Raw genomic sequence first — 23,382 nt, forward strand, 5'->3', positions numbered from 1 at the left:
TGTGTGTGTGTGTGTGTTATGTGTATGTGTAATCGCCTCTTCTTCTCCCTCTCCCAATTCTCCACACTTGGGAGCAGGTTTGGGAATCAAACTAAAGTTATAAATGGCATTGTTACTCAGCAATCTGAGGTGGAGAGGGGTAGAATTGGAGGCTTGGAAGACTAATTTCCCTATTAAGGGGGCAAGCAACCTCAGAACAATGCACCAAGGGCAAACTACAAGGACAGGTGAAGGACAGAGATTGGAGCAGGTCTTCAGCTCTGGTGACACCAAAAATGTTGTAAGTGGCATCCATTGTTCAGAATTCCCCTAAAATAATAATTAATTTTATAGCATGTTACAGTTACTACTACTACTAACTAGAATGAATATATAGCTTAAAGGTTTGCAAACATTTTGCAAATATTAATTTTGTCCTCACAATAACCTTGTGAGGTAGGTGCTATTATTATTATTCCCATTTTGCAGATAAAGAAACTGAGGGAGTCACTGGTTAACTGACTTGCTGAGTGTTTATCTGAGGCTAAATTTTAACTCAGGTCTGAATGACTTCCATCCCAGAGTTCTATCTAATTCCAACACACCATATACACTGAGATCAGGAGATTCTGCCTGGTGATACAAGCAGAAAAGACTCTGCTTCTAAATGCCTCCCTCTGTTAATAATGCTGTTTCAAGTTCTCTAACCAATACTCCCCTACCCCACTAATACGACCTCTTTCAGAGGAAATGGGAGGACTTATAATGTAAGGTCATTGACAAAGGCATCATATTATTCTTTCTACTTGTACCCTCAGAATCTAATGCACTGCCTGACACATAATAAATACTTGAGTGATTAAATAAATGACTTACACCAAAATCTGAAGCTGACAAAATGGGTGCTTCAAGGCCTCACACAACAACTTCACTCCATCATCCTTCAGGGCATTGGCTGCCAGGTCCAGATGCAGAAGCTTCTGGTTGTGAATGAGAATTGATGACATATCCTTACAACAAGTGTCTGTGAGATGGCACCGGAACATTCTTCAAGGGATGTGTGTACCCAAAGAGAAAAGGTCCTCATTAATCTCCAAATCCAATCTTTGTTCTATCCGTTCAAAGGAAGCGAGGTTCATACACGAAGTATGTGTACTGACACTGGGGTAGAAATCAGGACAGTCTGTGTACAGGAGAAACCTATGAGATCTTTAGCAGTAGAGTCTTCCCCTAAATATAAACTTCTTCCACAGGCCCAGTGTAGAGAGCTCATCTTTATTCCATTAATTCCCTTATATCACAGAATATTTCCTCTCATTCTATCTCCCTATACTGCTCATCACCTTCGGAGGAATTTGTGTCTCTTCACTTACAGGATAAACTCTGAACAAAGATAAGAGTAGGAAATCATGATGTAGTATGGAAATGAACTAAGTACAGAGTCAGAGGATATGAACTCTGTTACTTACAAGGTATGACCTTGAGAAAGGTGTTTAATGTCTCTAGGCTTCAGTCTCCTTTGGTACCTTGCCACTCTAATTCCTATAATTTATGATGGTATGAATTGTCATAGATCCTAGGTGATTATCATAGGTCCCATGGACCTATGGAGTAAAGGTCAGGGCAACCTTTGTTAAATGCAGAGATATCCCCCACCATGTTCTGACCCTCTGATGATGTTGAGGTGAAAATCCAGAATTGCCACTAGAGGGATGAATATCCTCCAATGCACAAGGGACTGTACACAAAGAAAATCTTTCAGAGACTCACCTTAGTTCCTGTAAACTACATTCTTGGTTGCCTAAGGCTTTACACAGCAGCTTCATCCCATCATCCCCAAGAGAATTAACACTTAAATTCAGGTTTTTCAGGTGATGGTTGCTCTCAAGAGCATGATAGAGATCCTGACAGCAAGCAGCTGTGAGATGGCAATCATCCAACCTGTAAGAGACACACCAAAGATACATTATACCATTACTCCCTTGGATCCATTTCTTCCCTGCTTATGCAGGGGGAAGATTGCTCCAGTAAGCTCTTGGACTCATGTAGAGGCTCCTCATCTGGTTTATTCCTATCACAGAATAAATCATTAAACATTTCTTTAAAGGCAAAATAGACCTACTGATGGAATATATGAAGTCTAGAAGCAAGAATTTCTATTTTAAATTTCATGATACCTTTTGTTTTTATATCACCTGTTTTTCACAATATATTCTTCCACCCCCCAATTCCCAAGGAGTAATCCCTTAGAGCAAAGAAAGGGGGAAAAGACAGCAAAACCTAACCAACATATCAAAAAAGTCCAAAATAATATGTAGAGTTTTACACCCAGAGATATCCCCCAACCTACCACTCTAAAAAGAGAAGAAGGTTCATTCTCATATTGTTTCTTTTGAACCGAGTATAATGGTAATGGGGATGTAAAGATCTTGCATGCCCCTTGTATTGGCAAGCAAACAGGTACTTAGCACCTTGTTTCAAGTTCATGATTTTATCAAGTATTAAAATTGGGAACTTATGAATCCGACAGTGGGAGGAACTTGCTAATGTAACAGGAAGGGGTGGAACAGGGAGGAGCTAATACCATATATAAGGAAAAGCCCAAGCTAGAGAGCCAGAACTTCAGAGAACTGAACTGAGTATTGCTGAGAAAGAGAGAACTGCTAGGATCCTGAGAACTTCTGAAGACTGCTAGGAGGTTGAGAACTTCTGAGAGCTAGCCAGAGCTGCTGAGAACTTCTGAGAGTCAGCCAAGAACTGCTGAGGCCAGAACTGCAAGGAGCTAGCAGCATGGAGGCTGAGGAGGTACTGTGAGGAGAAGAAGATCCTTGTTTGAGGGAGAGAGTGAGAAAGGAGGATCCTTGTTTGAAAGAGCCTGTTTTGTTTTGAAGGCTTGGGAATGTGGGTGTTCACTACATTGGTTAAGTGCACCAACTTCATGGTTACTGTAATGAATTTGACTTACTGGTTTGGGCAATCGGTTTTCTGGTATTTGAAGAAATGCTTTGGTTCTGTCCTTCATGTGAAGAGCCTGTTACATTTTGTGATTAATGATTATACCAGAATATTCATAACTGCTGTGGGCAGTGTGAATATCTCATTGCTGGTATACCGAGCTTGGCCACTATACTTTCACTGCTTTGTTTAAATTATTTTGTTGTTATTTCCTTTGTTGTTGTTCAGTTGTTTCAGTCATGTCTGAATATTGTTGAAGTCATATATGTGTGTGTGAATGTGTGTGTACATATATACATATGTGTGTATGTATATAATTTACAGCTTTTGATTACAGAAATATGCATCAATTCAAATGTCAAATGTCTTTTTATGCTTCTCTGGATTCATGATATTTGGCACTTTCAACACAGTAAAATGTCGTACGCATGTATCACAGCTTCTGTAGCCCTTTCCCCATCAATGGCATTTATTTTATTTTCATTTCCCTGCTAGTCTAAAAAAAATGCAGATATGAATATTTTGGCACATATAAGGATTGTCTTTCTTATTAACCTCCTTGGCATATGTGATCCTATAATATGGTGATATATCTAACAAGGGGATTTCTAGGTCAAAGGTCATGGACTTTTTTAGTCGCTTTCTTAGCATAATTTCAAATTGCTCTCCACAATGGTTAGATCAACTGACAATTCCACCAATAATGCATTAATATCTCTATCTTTCCACAATCCCTCTAATGTTGACTATTTACATCTTTTGTCATTTTTGAAGATTTTTTAAGTGAGATGACAACTGAAAATTGTTTTGATTTATACTTATTATTTGGAGCAATCTTTGATATGTTGTTAATAATCTATGTCTTTTAAAAGCTGGATATAGAACAGGGAATTGTTCATGGTCTTATTCGTTTGTGATAGTTCTCTATACATTTTGGATATTAGCCTTAACCAAAGGTATTTAATAATATTTCGATTAGGGGTGGCTAGGTGGTGCAGTGAGTAAAGTGCCGGCCGTGGAGTCAGAAGGACCCGAGTTCGGTTCCAGCCTCAGACACAACACCCACACAAAAAAAAAAATAGCCATGTAACCTTGGGCAAGTTACTTAGCCCCAATTGCCCTCCAAAAGGCAAATAATGATAATAATAATAATATTTCAATTAGAGCTATACAAATGTAGAATAATCTGATTTGAGAGGTATCAAATTTCCTCACCTTAAAGTTTTGCCAGCAGAGGTAGAAGGATTACTTGTCAGGGCTATTATGGCAGAGATTCCTTTTATGTTTGGGTTGTAGGTCCAAGGGCTTAGTGGGATAGTCTAATCCCAAGGGATAGGCAAGAAAGTTAGAAGCCCAATTAATTGATTTGCTTTTTCTCTCTTTTATTGTTCTGTACTTTTTGAGATATAAAAGTTTTCTCAAATTCTATTTTGCTAGATTCCCCAAATTTTGCTATATTATCTCATTTTCATTCTCTTATGAAATGATTGGTTATTCTATGATTTGTTCTTTGACTCATTCATTTTTTTAAAATTAGATTATTTAATTTCCAATAAATTTTAATCTATGCTTCCACAGATCTTTATTGATAATAATTTTTATTTCATTATGGTCAGAAAACAGTACATTTAATATTTCTGCTTTTCTGCATTTGATTATGAGTTTTCATATACCAGTACATCTTGTAAATGCCATGTACAGCTGAAAAAAAGGTATACTCTTTTCTATTCCCATTCAGTTTTCTTCAGAGGTCTATCATACCTACAGTTTCTAAGACTTTGTTCATTTCCTTAACTTTTTTCTTATTTATTTTATGGTTGGATTTATGTAGCTCTGAGAGGGGGAATGTTGAGGTCCCTCACCAGTATAGTTTTACTCTTTTTTTTCTAGAATTCATTTAACTTTTCCTTTAATAATTTGAATGCCATTTGTTGCATATTTATTATTAATATTACTTTGTTGTCTGTAGTGCCTTTTAGCAAGATATAATTTCCCTGAATATCTCTTTTGCTTAAGTCAAATTTTGCTTTCACTTCATGTGAGATCATGTGCCTTTTCATTTTTTACTTCGGCTAAAGTATAATATATTTTGTTTAAGTTCCTTATTTTAATTGTGTGTGCATTTGTGTGTGTGTGTGTGTGTGTATATATATTTCAAGTGTATTTCTTATAAACAGCATATTATTGGATTCTAGTTGCTAATCCATTCTGTTATGTGCTTCCATTTTGTGGTTGACTTCATCCCATTCCCATTCAAAGTTATGATTACTCACTTTCCTCCTTTCTATTTGATTTTGTTATCTTTCTTTCTCTTTTTTTATCCTGTTCCTCCTGTAAAGTTTGCTGTGCATCTGAACATTGCCCTCCAATTTTCTCAATCTCCCCCCTTCTGTTATTTCTTTCCTCTCTTACTTCCTTGTTGGTGAGATAGATTTATATACCAAACTGTGTGTTTACTTCTTTGAACCAATTTTCATGAGAGTGAGATTCAAGTATTGCCTGTCTTCCTCCCCACCATTTTCCACTTTAGTGTAAAAACTCTTCCTTGAAAGCCTCTTTTATGTGAGAGAATTTTTCCCATTCTTCCTCTTCTTTCCTCCTGCTCTCAGAACATTTCTTTTTCTCACCTACCCATTCTTTTTTTTATATCATCCCAACATAATCAACTATTCCTGTGCCCTCTATGTAGAATCCCTCTAACTGTCCAAATAATATGTTCTTAGAAGTCAGATGATTGTCCTCCCATATAGGAATGTATACAGTTTAATCTTACTAAGTCCCTTATGATTTCTCTTCTAGGTTTAGCTATTTATTCATCTCTTGAGTCTTGTATTTGAAATCAAATTTTCTATTCAGTTATGGTCTTTTCAATAGCAATGCTTGAAAGTCCTCTATTTCATTAAATATTTTTTCACCTTAAAGGATTATACTCAATTTTTCTGGGTAGGTTATTGATTGCAATTCTAGCTCTTTTCCATTCCAGAGTATCATAATCCAAGTCTTCCATTCTTTTAACATGGACACTGCTAAATCATGCATGATCCTGACTTGGGATCCATGATAGTTGGATGATTTCTATTTGCTTCAAATATTTTCTTTGACCTGAAAACTCTGGAATTTGATTATAATGTTCTTGAGAGTTTTGATTTGGGGATCTCTTCCAGGTGGTGGTCAGAGAATTCTTTCAATTTCCATTTTACCATTTAGTTCTAGGATATCAAGGCAGTTCTCCTTGATAATTATTTTTTTGAAATGTGATGTCTAAGGTCTTTCTTTGACCATGGCTTATAGGTAGTAAAACAGTTCTTAAATTATCTCTCCTCAATCTATATTCCAGGTCAACTGCCAAAGAGAATTTTTAAAGAGACAGCTAACTTTAAAAAAAAATTCATTCCTTTGATTTTATTTTATTATTTCTCAATATATCATGAAGACATTGGCTTCTGCTTGCCCAATTCCAATTTTTAAGGAATTATTTCCTTCAGTTAACTTTTATACCACTTTTTCCATTTGTCCAATTCTGCTTTTTAAGGAGTCATATTCATCACTGAGGTCTAGTACTTTTTTAATTTCATGAATTCTGCTTTTTAAGGTATTTTCTTTTTTCAGCATGTTTTTGCTTTTTTTAAAAAAAACAACAAATCATTAATTATTTTTTCATAATTTTCTTCTTTCATTCTTGTTCCTTTACCTAATTTTTTTTGCCTCTCCCACTCATTTAATTTTAGAAAACCTTTTTTTTAAAAAAAAATTCTTCCAAGAATTCTGCTTGAGATTGTCCCAATTCAGTTTTTTTTTTCTTTGAGGCTTAATTTGTAATTCTTTTGACTTCATTGACTTCTGAGTTTAGGTCTCGATATTCTCTATCATCATAGTAGCTTTTCATGATCAGGTATTTTTTTTCTGTCATTGTTTGCTCACTTTTCTGGCCTATTTTTTAACTTTGAACTTTATATTAAATTTGAACTCTCTTTTTGGTGTGGAGGCAGGCTTTTTCACACTGTTGATTTCAGAGCTAATTCTGATATTTTGGAAATGTTCAATGTTTCCAAGGTTGTTTGATCTGAGGAAAGATGTGGACACTGCTCTCCTGGTTCTGCACTTGGTTCTTACCCAGGGAAGACTTCTGATCCCTTGGGATTCCAAACAACACTACTTCTCAGAGTCCCTGTTCTTTGGGGACCTGAAGTGATACTGCTCCTCAGGGCCCTTGCTCCCTTGGGATCACAAGTGATTTTTCCACAGGATCCCTGAACTTTTTGTGACCAAAAATATTCCTCTCCACCCTTGAACCTATACCCAGAAGTGGGTATAGGCAATGGAGTTGACAAACAGCATCCTGTACTGTGTCCAGTGCTAGGATGGGGGTCTTATAATCTCTTTCTGACTGGTCTCCCAGTCACCTTACCATCTCTAGATTGAGAGTTCCTGAAGCTTCTGTTGCTTCCATCACACTACTTAGTTTCATCATTCATAATGCATTCACAGAGTCTCCACCCTGTCATAGATCTTTCCTTCTGGTCTCCTATGTTGTGTTGAGTGGGAAGAATGTCTCACTCTTGCCTTTTGTTAGCTCTACAACTCCAGAATTCTTGTAAGGCCTTATAGTAATGTTGTTTGGAGGGGCCTGTTGGGAGAGCTTAGCTAAGTACCTCCTCTACTCTGTTTTGGCTCTAACTCTACGCTGTTTTGGCTCTAACACTGGAAGTATCCCAGTAGTCTTTCTACAGTTTCATACTACTAAGCATCAGTTTCCATCTGGAAACTGATGTGATAGAGAAGCTGTGAATAATCTCTAGGATCCTTTAATATTAATAATTAACATTTAATATTATATTATTCCTTTTGTACTCATTTATCTAACTACTTCTCCTTTCCCTCCCTCCTTTGTTTAATTCTATTCTAGTTTCCTCTTCTTTTTAATTTTTAATCACCTGAATCTTTACTTTTACCCCTTTACTTCATCTTCTGCAGTCCCCCCCCAAAAATTTCTCCAAACAGGCAACTAACTAAAACTGACCTGAGTGTCTGTAGTGTGCAGTCTGGATGTCTCAGTTCTGAACAAAGTATCATCATGGATGAATCTCCAAGGTGACTACTACTGAGATCCAGCTCTCTCAGATTCTGATTCCTGCTGACGACAGAAAATAGCTCTCTCCAAGTAAAAGCAGAAAGATGGGAATTCCTCAGCCTGTAGGAGAGAGAATGAAGATATTTTACTGAGGCTAAGGAAATTATGTAGCTACTATAACACACAACTAGCTCATACATCTTCCCGATATCACCAGTATAAAGTGGTATAGCTTTCCCTGCCCCCCCATACACACACATGCTATCTTTCAGGGACTTTTCATCTTTAAAGTTTCATTTTCATTAAATGATGTATAAACATGTTAGAGCCTAGTATGATTTATTCCTTACCCAGTAACCATATTAAAGGCTTTTCCTGGGACTTTAATGCCCAGATCCTTATGGAAAAGATGGGGAAGGTAATCTGGGAAAACAAAATATACTAACAGTGACAGAATTATGGCACTCTCACACAAAGCCTTGCCCTACTCCCAGAAATACCTGTTTCTTTCACCTCCCCTTTCCTATAGATAACCTTAGCCTCTCACTCTTCTCTTAGCACTCCCCTCCTCCACATAACACTTAGTTTTCTCTCAGACAATTGTACACATAGATTTTTCCTTGACCCAACTAATGGTAAGGGAAAATGGTCGGTCAGTGTGCGTGTCTGTATGTGCGCACATATGTGTGTGTGCCTGATTGTGTGCAGGAGTTGGATGGGTATAGGAAGAAGAGTTTAAAGAAAAAAAGAGATGTGTGTAAGGGAAGAGAGTAGTGACTGGAGAAAGAATTGTGAGCAAGGAGAGAAAAGTAAAATAGTCTCCTACTCATTTCTGGGTCCACTTTAAAAATTAAATTCAATAAAAAAAAACATTTTTAAGCCTCTACAGTATGAGAGATCCTGTGATAGACAATGAAAATCAACATAATGAAATAGCCTCTGACTTTAGAAAGGTTAGATTTTGTTGGTGGCTATAGAAAGTACAGAGATGGGTAAATATACGTCTAAGGAACCACATCTCCAAATTGAGTTTTGGGATTCAGAACTGAGGCCTGTCAGATTAGGCAAGTATTTTATCTCTGGATTAAATTTCCCAGAAGGTTTTGGGGATAGAATATCCAAGTCTAGAAAACAACTTCCCAGGGGAACAAATGTGATGTCACTTCCCTTGGAGTTTTGGAGATGGACACACAAAGACATAGAGAAATAGAAGTAACAGGGAATATTTCAATCTGTTATTGAGCTGCAGGCATATGGGGAACTCCCTTCTGTTCTAGCTACAAAAGCAAAAAGAAGTGACCACGTCTAAAGGAGAGAGTGGACAGCTGAGGAAGGGGACCACATCATTGTATAACTGGAAGGTGTGGGTCAGCAAAAAATAAAAGCAATTTGAAGTGCATGGAGTGTAGCAATGAACACATACTACTCTGAGTAGTGAAAGGGCAAGGAGATGACGAACTGGAGTACAGAATGATGTGAAGTATACCACTTTGGGGGTCAGAGGAACTGAGTTCAAACCCTGTATGACACTTCCTGTGATCATGGGTAAGCTGCTTAACCATATTTGTAAAATGAGGGTTTGGACTTCATGACATTCTAATTCTATGATCCTATAAATGTGCTCAGGAATTAAGTGGTGTCATTCACTCTTATACTCACCCCACCCCCACCCCACAAATGTACCAGAGGTATGTGAAGATGGGCAACTTTCCAGTTGCCTTTCTCTTTCACCTTGAGTGGCTGAAAAATATGAAAATGTTCTCTTGAAAGGTTGGATTCAGGTAGGGGACAAGAGTTCAAATACATTTCGAATGCCTTGTGGTATGATACAAGAGGTTATTGATTTCTCATTTTACTATACTTTTATTAATCTAATTGAATTGTTTATAACCTTGAGAAGAGTCACTGAAACATTATGCTGCCTCTAGAAAAAAAAAAGAAGACTGACAAGTAAATGAGAGCTAAGCTGATGAATGACAAGTGGACAGGCTATGAACTCACAGAACAGAGTGAGACATACATTTTCACACATAGAACGCCACCTACCACCCTTCATTTCTCTCCCAGCTCAGATATTGACTCTTTGGATTACACCAAGATGGCCCCTAATAAGGTAACTCCTCCACTGTTACCTCCCTTCTCTTTTTGTCTCCCTTCCATGTATTATCTTCTCCCTTTAGAAATTAAGTGCCTTGAAGGGACAGGCTTTTTTTTTTTTTACTTTAATTTGTATCCTCCATTCTTAGAACAGTGCCTGACACATTGTAATTGCTTAATAAAGGCTTGCTATATGTTTTCTTGACTACACATATTTATTATAAGGGTATTTCTTTTTTCTTGGTTGATGGGAAAGTTTGGGAAGGAGATTTATACGTGTACGTACACTGATGGGCAAGCAATAGAGGTTGTCTCTACACATACGCGGTTATCTCTACATACATATATGTGTGTTTTGCATGCATGTACACTTATCTCTAACAGTACAATTTGAAGTATTGGGCCTAGATTCATACAAGAATAGAATAAGTTAAATTGTCTTCAGGAATTTGAAAGGCTCTTTAATGACACCAAATTTACTCATAAACAAAGCCTCATGTTTCTAATATTAATATTACACCAGGATTGTTATCTGCTATAAGATACAACGATTTCAGAAAAAACTGAAGATGATTATCACAGAGAAGGCTCATTATGAATATGAATAGTCTGCAACATATAAGCAGTGAGAAACTTCAAGGAAATGAAAAAAATGCATCATCAGGAAAATGAATGATCTAAAAAGAGGATGGATTGGTCACATGGAAATGACCAGAGATAATAGAGGACAAGCTGAGCATTCCTCTGGCATCCTTTCAATCTCATGACAATGTCATTAAGCAAGACACCCAGAGTGTCAGAAATACCCCTTGTGGCTCATGGAAAGGAGGACATGTTACACAATAAAGGAACACACATGTAGGGTGTGATTTACATCATTGGAGGGATCATTCAAATCAATGAAATAAGAGAATCATTTAAGTAGATGAAAAGAGAGCACTGCCTCTATTTCTTTGGAGTGATCAACTCTTCTAGAGGAATTCAGGGACCAGGATGTTGATGATGATGATGATGATGATGATGATGATGATGATGATGATAGAAAAGGAGAGGAGAATAAGGGAGAGGAAGGAAGGGGAGAAGAGAGAAGATGGGTGGGGAGAAATTGTATTTACTTACTTTATAGTCAGGTGAATTCTGCACACCCCATGGCCATGTTTAAGGCAAAAAGCTAAAATTAAGAATTGTATCTTGGTGCGGATATTTAAAGTAATCTCCTGAAAGTGATGCATTGCCATTGTTAAAAAACCTTCATTTTGAGTCTCATATAAAAAGGACATTAATTCTAGAAGTCGCCCGGGAAGGGAAGATTTTTGGCACCGTTCCATTTCTGAATATACCCACTGCAGTAACTCCAATTTTATTTCTTGTGGTATTTGGCAATTGAATATTTCCTCAAGCTTCCTTGCTGTCTCTTCTCTCAAGAAACCAAACAAGAAATACACAGTTAATGTCATAGAGCTAGAGCCAGTTTCTTGGCACTTTTCTAAAACACCTTTGATCATTGCATGGGCAGCAACAGGGCTCTTTCTTCCCACCTTCTCTCCCCACAATGCATAGAACACAGCAGCAAAAAACTCTTGGAAACTCAAGTGAATGAAGCTGTAGCAGTTTTCACAGCCATTGTCTTTCTGAAAAATATACATGTCCAGGAAGGCAGAGACATCAGCTACATCTAGTGCATGTCTCCTGAGATCTTCTTCATCAAATAGGATTTTCCCTTCCCAGATTCCCTCAGCTGCCAACTGGCACAGACCTTTCAATGTCTTATTTGAACATATTCTTTCACCAAGGGTGAATAAGTTGGAAAGATAGCACATGTATAGGGCAGTGGCTGTTTGGGAAACTTGTGACAGATCTTGTCCTCTCTCCATCTGTTGTTTCAGGCAAGTACAGACAATCCAACTCACCATTGGGACAAAGCACATGGTGAACAAGATTTCATTATCTTCTATCAAACTAAAAGCCTTCTGGGTTAAATCCTCATCTCTGAAAAATCTACAGAAATATTCCTTTCTCTCTTCCTCAGAGAATCCCAGGATCTCTACATGGCGTGGAGTCTCTAATAGGGAACTAAATTTCCCCAGAGCAGTGAGTCTTGTAGTGATTAATAAAAAGGCTTCAGGAAGCATGGCTTTCCTTAGTAAACTGCTCAGGAGGATATGCACTGGCCACCGCCGCTGCCAGTCTTTACAGAGATCACACCTGTGCTCATCACAGGGAAATTTCAGTTCATCCAAACCATCAATGATAAATAGTAATTGCTCTGGACGGGACATGATCTCAGTCATGGGAACCTGTGAACCAGGCCAATCATTAGCAATCAAATCTACTAAACATAGTTCTCTTTTCACCAACTGATTCATTTCTCTGCAACTGAAATAGAAAATATAGTGGAACCTTTCCTGGAAGAGGTTTCCCTCTGCCCAGTCCAGCATCACCTTTCTGGCCAGGGTTGTTTTCCCAATCCCAGCAGCTCCCTGAAGAACAACTGTCTGGGGGCAAACTCCTGTCTTCTCATCAGGGTCGAATAAAGCTGTCACTACTAAAAATCTCCCTCTCTGCTTCATTATCTCAGCATGTTGCCATCCACTGGCCAGGAGCTCATGCTCTTTCTGTTCCCTGTGACGATACTGCTGGAGAAGAAGCAGTTTTGTGAATCGGTGGTGCAAGTTCGCATGTTCTCCAGGACGAGAGTTCCTATCCCTCAGCACCTGGAACTTCTCTCTCATTCGCTTTCTGTACTTTCTTCTATTATCTAAATCAATAATGGGGATGAAAATTAATCAAGAATTGTGGTGTACAAGGGGAAAAGATGGAGAGATTGAAAACATGGTATTTGAAAGAGTGATGCTAAGTTTACAGGCATTATAGCTATGAACTTTAAAGACTAAAATAAAAACTTTCATTGCATTTTGAAAAGCCTGTGAGATGTATTTAAATATTTTGAAATTTTCTGCTTTTTAATATACACAATGACTATAACAATATAAATGAAAATTTCACTAAAAGGAAGCCTATGTAATTGAAAAACCAATGACAAATCCAAAGAATAGATAAGAAAACCTACCTGCCGGGGTGGCCAGGTGGCTCAGCGAGTAAGAGCACTGGCTCCAGTGTCAGGATGACCTGGATCAAATCTGGGCTCAGATACTCAGTACCACACCCAGAAATAACTGGCCGTGTAACCTTGAGCAAGTTACTTAATCCCGATTGCTTTAAAAAAAGAAAAAAAGAAAACCTACCTGCCCTCTCATGAGATGTAGGGAATACACCAGAATATTTTGGACATTGTTGTACACAGTCACTCTATATGGTATTTTATCTTAATTGTTTTTCTTTGTTATAAGGGAGGACTCTGAGGAGTGAGGATGGGGATGGTGTTTCTAAAAATGATTGATCTGAAGGCAAAAGGCATCAATAAAGCTTGCCTAAATTTCTAAAACAACCTCTGGTATTTTTTTTAATTCATTTCTTATTTTGTTAAGTCAAGAGTTTCTTTTTTTCTCTTTGCTCATGGTTTCATTGACTTATTCGCTTATTACAGATGGCCATTTTCTCATCACATGTTCTTTTTTATGAACTCTTGAAACTTTTGCAAAAGGATTGATCCTCTTTTATGGTGACACTGAGACAGGATTGGTGTTACAGTTTGGGAATGGGTTGCACCAGATGCATTTGGACCAATCATGATTATGAAGAATAAATTTTATTTTAAATGAGTACAGCTTGTTCCCATAATTATCACACATCTCTCTAATCTTTAATCTCTACCTTCTGAGTTCTTCCATGGTACCAGAAACACACACAAGTCTCCCCATCCTAAAAACAAAACACGTCAAACAACCTCATATTAGAACCCTACAATACCCTCAAGCTATTAGTCTCCTCCCTTTCAGACAACCGATAGAAAAAGATGTCTGCACTTGTTTCCAATTCTTCTGTTTTCACTCATTTCTCAAACCTTTACAATCTAGCTTCTGACCTCATCACTCAAGTGAAATCAATTTTCCAAAGTTATCAATCAGCTAAGTATTTAATTTAATATTAATTATTAAATATAAATTAAAATTAAATCATAAATTATTAAATTAAATATGTTAATTATTAAATTATAAATTTTAATTATTTTCCCTAAATTCTCACCCTTTTCAGCCTCAATTAAGCATGTGACACTTTTCATCACTTTCTCTGGATACCACCTTTTTTTCAGATACTCTCTCCTCTCCAGGTATTCATGACACTGCTCTCTCTTGGTTCTCTTTCTTTATTGAATTTCAATCCATGCCATGTCCCCTAACTAAGAATGTATCCCCAAAGCTTTGTCCTCTATCCTCTTTTCTTTTCTTCATTCTCTCACTTGGGTAACCCCATCAGTTTTTATAGTTTTATAAGTTCCATGTTGATGACACCTTGATCTATGTCTAGATCAATATAGCTACACATTTATTCATGCATGCATGTGTATATAGGTACATATGCACATATATTATCTATATCTCAAGGTGACTATTAAACATTTCAAATAGACTATTCTATAGACAATTTAAATTCAATATACCTAAAAGAGAATTCATCATGTTTTACTCAAAAGTTGTTTCTCAGCTAAAATTCCTTATTTTTGAGTGTGTGGGCAACTGAGAAAACCTAAGCAACTCCATTTTGCCTCTAGTTCTATCTTATCCCTTTTTTGTATTGCAGCATCCCACTCTGTCTTCAATCTTTCTGCTGAAATAGCAAAACAGTCCTATCTATTAGAGTGCGTTTTCAAGTCGACTAACCTAAAGAAGAGACATTTCTGTTACTAGCTCCAGGCCTTTTCCAATGATTGGATACTACATCCCCTATTCATATCCTGCAAGCACCTAGCAACAAGTTCTGTCCAATCCAGAGGCACCCCATACCCAATTCACCTCCTCCCTAAATTGAAATCTATGTAATTCTTGTCCTTTTTGTATCTTTGAGTTTTCCCCTCATATAAGTGGGGTTCTCTTGCCGGAAAACTCACTTGTTTTTTCCTAAATTTCTGGTTCCATTCACTCAGGTTTACAACTTCAAAATTACCCCCCAACTTCTCACTTTCTCTCACCTCATTCGTCCAGTCATTAGTCAAAATGTTGTGGTTATTTTTTTTAAGTTCTACCTCTATATCATCATTCACATCTATCTCCTCTCTATTCACACAGCTACTATCCTGGTTTAAGCTTTTATTGCCTCTCACCTGTACTATGAAAATAGTCTCTTAAATGGTGTGTTTCACTTAAACTTCTACTCATTCCAATACATTTTCAACAAAAATACTAAAGTATATTTCCCCCTAAAGTAAAGGTCTGGAAGTGTCACTGCTTAACTCATTAAAATAGAGCGGTTTCCTATTGACTAGGACAAAATATAAGCTCCTCTCTTTCATTCCTAAAATCTTTCATAATCTGGTTCCAAACTACCTTTCTAGGCTTTTAATATGTTATTCTCCTACATCAAACTGATGTTATTCACACATTCTATTGTTATTCACACACTCTATCTCCTCTCTATGAGAAGATGTTGCACTGATTGCTCAACAGTGGTGGAAAATATTCCTTCCGTACCTCTGCTATTTGAAGGCTACCAGAATTTCTAAGAGTTCTATCTTCTATATGAATCCTTTCTGCTTTCCCCAACTATGTCTTAACCTCTCAGATTGTCTTAGACTTATTGTATGACAGCATTTATGTAATGTAATACACACATATGTGTGTAGCTATATAAGTATACGTGTGTGTGTATATATGTGTGTGTGTGTGTGTGTGTAAAATTACTTGTGTACATGTTGCCTCTCTCAATAAAATGTAAATTCCTTGAGAGTAAGAACTGTATCCTTTTTGTTCTTGTGTCCCCAACATTAGCATTGTGCCTGGCACATAGCAGATCCTTAATAAATGCTTGCTTGAGGGGCCTCTTAAATTCATGAGAAACTATATGCCTTTGAGTCCTAGTGCATAATAAATCACAAAGTCCAGCATCTACACAAAGCAAGAGACAGTTAAATAGATAGAAGTGGGGTAGGGGAAGGTGTACATTGAGAAATGTACCTACCCCACTGATACCCTAAATGTACTCTCCTATGCAACCAGGGCACCCTCCTTGCTGTCCTCTAAAACAACCTTGGCTTTGCCCATTGCTCAACTTTTGTTTCTGCTATAACTCAAATTGTATGATCTCATTAAGTGGTATAAACACTCTTTGTCTCTCACATATGTGTATGTGTGTTTCTATAGTACGTGTATACACACTCACATGTATACACATATACATACATGTATGCATGTATGTATGTATATGTGCATATACAATTTTTAAAATAGTGGAACATTACTCACTTAACCCTTTAAGTTCAAGTATCCATTTTCTAATATAATTTATTCCTTGACTTTGGTATTCCTCTTTCCCTATCAGTGTGATTCTCAGAGAAAAATAAAAATTCCTCAGGTAAAGACTACACTTCCCCATCCACATTGTCAACAAGATGGGGAAGGAGTCGGGGAATAATTATGTGTTCCTAGATGGCAAGCCATACATAATTGCCAAGAATCTTTTGCTTGACCCATGGAACCTCTAGGATTAAGGCATAGTCAAAAGCATAACTAAGATGGGATAAATGGTACCTAGCTCTTGAGTGTCACCTTTAAAGGAGAATCCTCCTTCTTTTGGAACCTATGCATTCTCTCCAGAGATTCTACCATCCACATGACTTATGTTAGATCTTTACTACTAGCATTCCTCAGGACAAGTATCCATGTGCTATCACGTCCAAGAAGGTTTCCAGCTTCTATGGAACCAAGGTTCAGAACAGCCCCTCTCCTCTGGTAACTACAGTAAGAGTCAGAACGCTCTCTGTGCTTCCACTGATCATTTCTCACTCCTCTCCAATCCCCTGCACACACACACACACGGATGAAAATATTTCTTATTAATGACTCTAGGCACATTAATATTGGTGTGCTTTTTACACTATTTAAGAGGCTTGGAATTGCTGAATTGTTGAGTCTCTTAGGCACAGCAGGTTAGATAGATAGGCAGTGAAGGAGAATTGCCTAGGAAGATGATGATGCCAAGCAATTCTCACTTACTTCATTTCTATGCCTGTGCCCACCCCCCCCAAAGGACTTCTCCCACAACAAACCTGATTCTGGTGACCCATCATTCCTCTTCATCAGTTCTTGTTCACCTTGTTTGAGAGTTTGTGCCCCATCTATAACACAAATAATATGTGTTGAGTTTAGACTTGTTCCTTTAATATACAATTCATTATCTAACCCCTCACCCCAGGGGTAACATGGGCATAGTTTGTGGTCCCACCTTTGGAAAGCATAAGGCACTCCTTCAACCTCTGGGGTGACCTTTATTCTGGTTCATGATTCTTTACCTGGGGTATGTGAACATCAAAACATCTATCTATCTATCTATCTATCTATCTATCTATCTATCTATCTATCTATCTATCTATCTATCTATCTTCCAATATGGTTGCTTTCCTTTATATTTCTGTGTGCTTTATTTTATGTATTTAAAAACAGGACTCTGAGAAGGGGTCCATCAGTTTCGCCAGACTACCAAAAAGGTCTAAGATTAAAAAAAAAGGTTAACATTTGCCAGAATTACCTGGTGAGTACCAACCTCCCAGAACTGTTAGAAAGGAAACTAGAGATTTTAAAATTTGGTGGTAAATAGGTAATGAATCTTAGAATTATGTGACAGTCTGTGAAAAGGTATAAGGAAAGTAGATGGAATACTGAGTTTGAGGAACAGCAAATAGACCAGTTTGACTGTAATGTAGGCTCTGTAAAGAGGGAGTAACATGAAATAAATCTGGAAAGTAGGTTGGAGCCAGGTTTCAAAAACCTTTAAATGTAAAGAGAATGTATTTTATTCTAGAACAGAGCTTCTTTACATTTTGTTTGTTAATTAATTTGTTTGATTTTATGGGTACTTTGGCAGACTCATGAAACCTATGAACTTCTCAGAACAATGTTTTAAATGTATAAAATACATAAGACTACAAAGCTTAATAAATTATATTGAAATATGTTACAAACATTCATTTATTTTTAAGTTCAAAGACCCGAGGTTAAAAACATTTATAATCTAGAGGCAACAAGAAGACACTGGAGATTTTTTTTAATAATATGGAAGTGACAAAGTTGGTTATGTAAAAGAAACTTATTAACCAACCCATATATTTTCTCCTCAACAATCTCATAAACCATGAGCTCCACACTCCACCGCTATTAAAAAATCTCTATTGTAGAACTAAGCAATTTCTAGGTAAATTGTTCTATGTGAACTAAAGTTTTAGTCCCAAAGGAAGAATGTGAGACTTGAGTAAAAGCTACAAGATCAAAATAGAGCTCCCCTGTGTTCTTCCCAATATATCTAATTTCTTCCATTTTCAAGTGATAGAACTTCTTACCTCCTCCCACCTAAAAAATAAACAATCACCTCTTTTCAAGTTCAATATATTTTATTGATTAGTTAGGGACCAGAATATTGCATGAGCTCTAAAAGTTCTAATAGTGGGCTGATAGCATTCTGCTAGTAACTTCCCCATGGAAGAAGTGTTATAAGTAGCTGTCAATGTAGGAAAAACCTTTTCAGGTTGAAACTATCTCTTCTCTAAAAACAACAGTGGAAAACCCATAATGCAGTTACTATGAATTACCATATCTTGTTTTCTCAAATTAATAGAAGGACAAAAATTGAAGAATAACTTGAAGGATGAAGTAATATCATTTTTATCAGTGCATTTTTTACCATAAAATGAAGAAAAGAAAGATAATGATTTTTTTTCATTTTCAAAGTAAAATTATAATGTGGGAGAGTGAGTAGAGTAGTACTTTGCTTAGTTAGGAAGACTCATAGAATTCAAATCTGCTCTCGGAAATATACTAGCAGTGTGACCCTGGGAAAGTCATTTAACCCTTTTTGCCTCAGTTTTATCTGTAAAATGATTTGGAGAAGGAAATGGCAAACCACTCCAGTACCTCTGCCAAGAAAACCCAAAACGGGGTTACAAAAAATAAGACGTGACTGAAAATGATTGAACAATAGCAAAATTATAACAAAAATTTTGGATAAATTGATACACAGGCTCCTTCTAGTATTAAATTAACTACCAAAAACACTTGTTTAAAAGCCATCAGATTTTCTAAACCCATTCTCTTTCGCATATGAAAATCTTGCATTTTTCTCTCCTAATAAATGTACTTGAAGGAAGAACAGCCCAGTAAGAAAAGTCCTATGAAATTTAAAAAAATGACAATTTATTTTAAGACTTAATAAATCTAGCTTAAACATTCCCTTTCACAATTCCTTCCCCTTGTAAACTTCACTCACCACCCTCAAGCTGAAGAAACTTGCCTAACGGTCTTTTGTCATGTAATTACCTCTACCTCTGTAAAGCCACCCATCATCCACTTTCCAAGAGGGAAAAAAAAAAAAACTTGATTAACCTTAAAAAGTCAAATCTCATCATTTTAAACTATTGTTAGCAATTCCCATCACCTGAGAACTTTTGTGTTCTGACTTGAATCACATGTTTTGACTGTGGTGAAGGGGACTTCAGAAAAGGAGGTTCCAAATAAGGTATCTCAATTCTGACTATGTCATTGATATCCAATCAGAAGAAAATTCACCTATGTTGCTATAGATTATGCTCTGTCATCTTATTAATTGTTATAAAAGATGTTATCAGCCCTCATTCAAGGTATTTGGTCATCAAGAGGGACCACTGACTCAATAGCCCAACCAAAGGAAGAGCTATGTGGTTGAGTAAAAACAGTACTTGGTCTGGAGTCAGGAAGACCCGAGTTTAAATCCAACCTCAGAGTCTTAGTAGCTGTGTGACCCTGGACAAGTCACTTACCCTGTTTGCCTCAGTTTCCTCATCTGTAAAATGAGCTGGAGGAAGAAATAAAACTTTTCAGTATCTTTGCTAAGAAAAACCCAAATGAGGCCACAAAAATGTTGGACAAAACTGAAATGACTCATCAAAAATCCTAAAGAATAATTTTATTGTGTTCAGAATTCTGCATCTTAATTTCATTTAATTTCTACCACAACATGATATACATATGGGTAGAGAATTAATAACAGTAATAACTATCATTTGCATAGCTCTTTCAGGTTTACTAAGTATTTTTCAAATATTATCTCATTTTATCCTCACAACAACAACTGGGAAGTAGTTGCCAATAATTATTAACCCCATTTTACAGTTTAGGAAAGAGAGCTAAGTAAAGGTTTGTGTCTCGTCCAAGGTCACACAGGTAGGAAGTAGGATTTGAACTCTAACTTTCTTGAGTCCAGGTCCAGAAGTCTGTCTACTGTGTAACTAGTTGCCTGGGTTATTTGGAAATATACAAAGGTTATTCTTCCTTATTGAAATGATCTAAACACATACTATGAATCTTTGAAATCTGCCCTGCTGATTGACTGTGAGCCTGGAGGAGAGGAAGTGACAGTCAATCTCTTCCTTTTGCTTTCCTTCTCTACAGGTAGGGTCAACCTACCTCATGGGTTATACCTGCTCCCTTTCATTTCCAAGGGCCAGGAGCAGCACTGTGGAGGTAGCTCAGCCTGGTTCTCTAGTATAAGCATTTATACTTCAGTAAGTCACAAAGGTTTACAGAGCATAAATGACTGTTTTGTTGATAATCTAGATTTTTAAAAATGTTAATAACACAGATCACACTTAAAAATGTGTGCCTATGGATCCACCACCATCCCACAGCTGGTTCTTAAATATTTTCCAGAAGGCCACAGTATTGCTCTATTGCTCAGGAGGAGTTCAGTAGAAGACTCAGGGAATGAAGTCTTCACCAGATGGAAAGCCTGGTGAATGTAAGCATCATCATCACCATCGTCAAGGCATCTATATAGTGCTTTAAGTTTTGCAAAGTGCCTCATATACATTGCCTCATTTGACCCTCACAACATTCCTGTCTGGCTCTATTCATCCTGAGGCCGTGTGAGAGAAAGTTGGTGATCTAGAAGCTTCAGTCGTTTCTTGAATGTTTACTTTCTGCCTCTAAGAACTTTAAATTGTAATAAACTTACCCTGTACCTTATCTCTCCACAAATTCCTAGAGGCCCAATATGTAAGAACATCCATGGGTTTTGCTGTGATACCAAAACTGTATTCCAAAATTGTGTTGCGATGAATTAGGCATCAGACACTTGTTTTATGCATGAGTGCTCTTTCGTTTTTCTGGGATGGCTACCGACATCATGAAGTAGACAATTTAGCAAGAATTTGAAGATAAGAGGTAGGGAATAAAAATAAATACATTGAAACCAAATCATTCAGAAGCCTTGGAAGTTGGCAGGTACAGTTTTGTGAATGAGGAATTGAAGAGGAACTACATGTTTTTCATCTTTGTATATTTCTGCTATTTCACATACACCACCCTGGAATAAGGCACGATGTACTTCATTGTACTTGAAATCAGGAAACCTAGTTTTCAGGGCCAGTCCTGGCATTTGCTAGCCTTGTGATTGTAAGCAAGCCACTAACAACCTTATAGGGATATTGGGAGCAAAGTGCTTTATAAACCATCAAATTATATACATGAAACTTCTGGTGCAGCTTCAAACTGTGATAGCTTAAGACTATACTTAGAATTTTGGGAGATTCTATATAAATGTAAGGTGGTGTTAATTATTAGTCAATGATGAAAAAAATTGACTAATCAATTTTTTGTCCCCGCTGCCACTATTACCACTGTAATGATATTCTTTCTCAAACAACGATAGAACCTCTTCCCATATTTTTCCATACCCTATAATCCTCCTTTGAATCTATCTGCTTGTTTCACTGTTTATACCTATGTCCATCCTTCTACATAGGGGATGTGCCCAAATCCTTTTATAGAAACCTCTTATAGGAATTCTTAACATGAAAATGATTCTCTCTAAACCAACCTCAAGAATTTCCAAATTTCTTAGGAACAGAATTTATTGTATTTCTATTGTACTAGAGAGGAAAACTCACCACAGTGTACCTTCAGTTGAGAAGAAAAAAAAATTAACATGGCCATTCAGTTCTATCCCCATTTAGAGATCCCCAAAAGGAAGATATAGAATAAGCTATATCAGGAATTTGCTGGGTGTTTGTTTCCTTTATGGAGGAAAAAAGTGGATCACTTTTTCTCAGGTATGTCATAGAGATAATTCTCATTCAGGTATGGTTTAGACTAAATGGTCTCTGAGCTACTTTCCAATCCTGAGATTCTATGATTTTGCAAAGAAGTAAACAAGGAAGAGAAGAAGAGAAATGTAAGAAGAGACCAGAAGGGAAAGATCACGGTAGTGTTTAGGGAGACTGGAAGAAGAGGAGGAGAGACTAAGACAATATTGAGAAGACAAAGTAGGCAAGACGAAAAGGGAGATTGAGATAAAGAGGAAAGGAAAGAGAAAAGAGGGAAATGAAGAATGGGAGAAATCCAGAAGAAGGATGTGTGACCGTAAAGGGATATAAAAGAGAAGGAAGAGGAAAGGGGGAAATATTGAAAAAGGAGGGCAATGATTAGATGATGAGGAATATGGGTAAGAGAACAAAATAGGTTTTCAATATCCCTAAGTTTCTGGCTATACTTACAAATTAATGGGTCTTCTGCCCTAGCTCGCTTCCACAGCTCCATTAGACCCATCTTCCCCCAGACACTGACAGCCATATCCCATGCTTCCTGCTGCCCATGATGATCGACCATCAACGTGGCCATGTCTGTCCGACTAGCATTTTCCATGCGCCCTCGGGGAAGAGAGTCTGAAAGGAACAGCTTGAATTTCTTCATTTCTTCATCTGTCAGGTCCTCAAAGTAATGGACCAGCCTGCAGCTTCCATTCCAAGACATTTCTGTCAACAACCCTGACTGGCACATGAAAGGAAGGTTAGTTCTAAAACAGAGGAAGTTCTAGGACCCTTCCTTGGACCTGCTCAAGGTGAGGCTTCTCTTTTGCCCTAAGTGCTGAATTTTCTTTACGTGGAAAGGTTCCCCAAAACCTAAAATCCCAAAGAAACCTCACTTCAAGCTTGTGTAGCTGACCCACCTCTTTCAAAATTTCCCCACAATTATCCTTCCTCACAAATCAACCCCCTCTCAAACCATACTCCCCCAAATATATCCCTCAACATGTCTCAAAGTTGGCCTTCTCTGAGCACTAAATTTTACATTTGTCCTGGATTTCTACCCCTATCAAAATATGGACCTTACTCTAGGCTATAGCCAGGGCCTCTTCCCCCC

The 23,382-nt window shown here is 37.3% G+C and overlaps 1 protein-coding gene across 1 annotated transcript in view; it reads right to left on the bottom strand.

Moving 5' to 3' along the window:
• LOC138177726 (NACHT, LRR and PYD domains-containing protein 3-like) overlaps positions 1-23,147 on the bottom strand; it is a 48,629-nt gene extending 25,482 nt beyond the window's left edge. The window contains 7 exon segments of the mRNA XM_069108936.1: positions 856-1,026; positions 1,750-1,920; positions 7,955-8,125; positions 10,652-10,665; positions 11,218-12,860; positions 17,265-17,333; positions 22,737-23,147. Coding sequence (XP_068965037.1) covers positions 856-1,026; positions 1,750-1,920; positions 7,955-8,125; positions 10,652-10,665; positions 11,218-12,860; positions 17,265-17,333; positions 22,737-23,019 — 2,522 coding nt within the window. The 5' untranslated portion in view covers positions 23,020-23,147.
• Between the last annotated feature and the right edge of the window lie 235 nt (positions 23,148-23,382).

This window comes from Petaurus breviceps, unplaced genomic scaffold (assembly GCF_028583685.1).
Source record: "Petaurus breviceps papuanus isolate PSGF00001 unplaced genomic scaffold, PetGlider_PUasm1.0 90444, whole genome shotgun sequence".
NCBI classification, from domain to species: domain Eukaryota; kingdom Metazoa; phylum Chordata; class Mammalia; order Diprotodontia; family Petauridae; genus Petaurus; species Petaurus breviceps.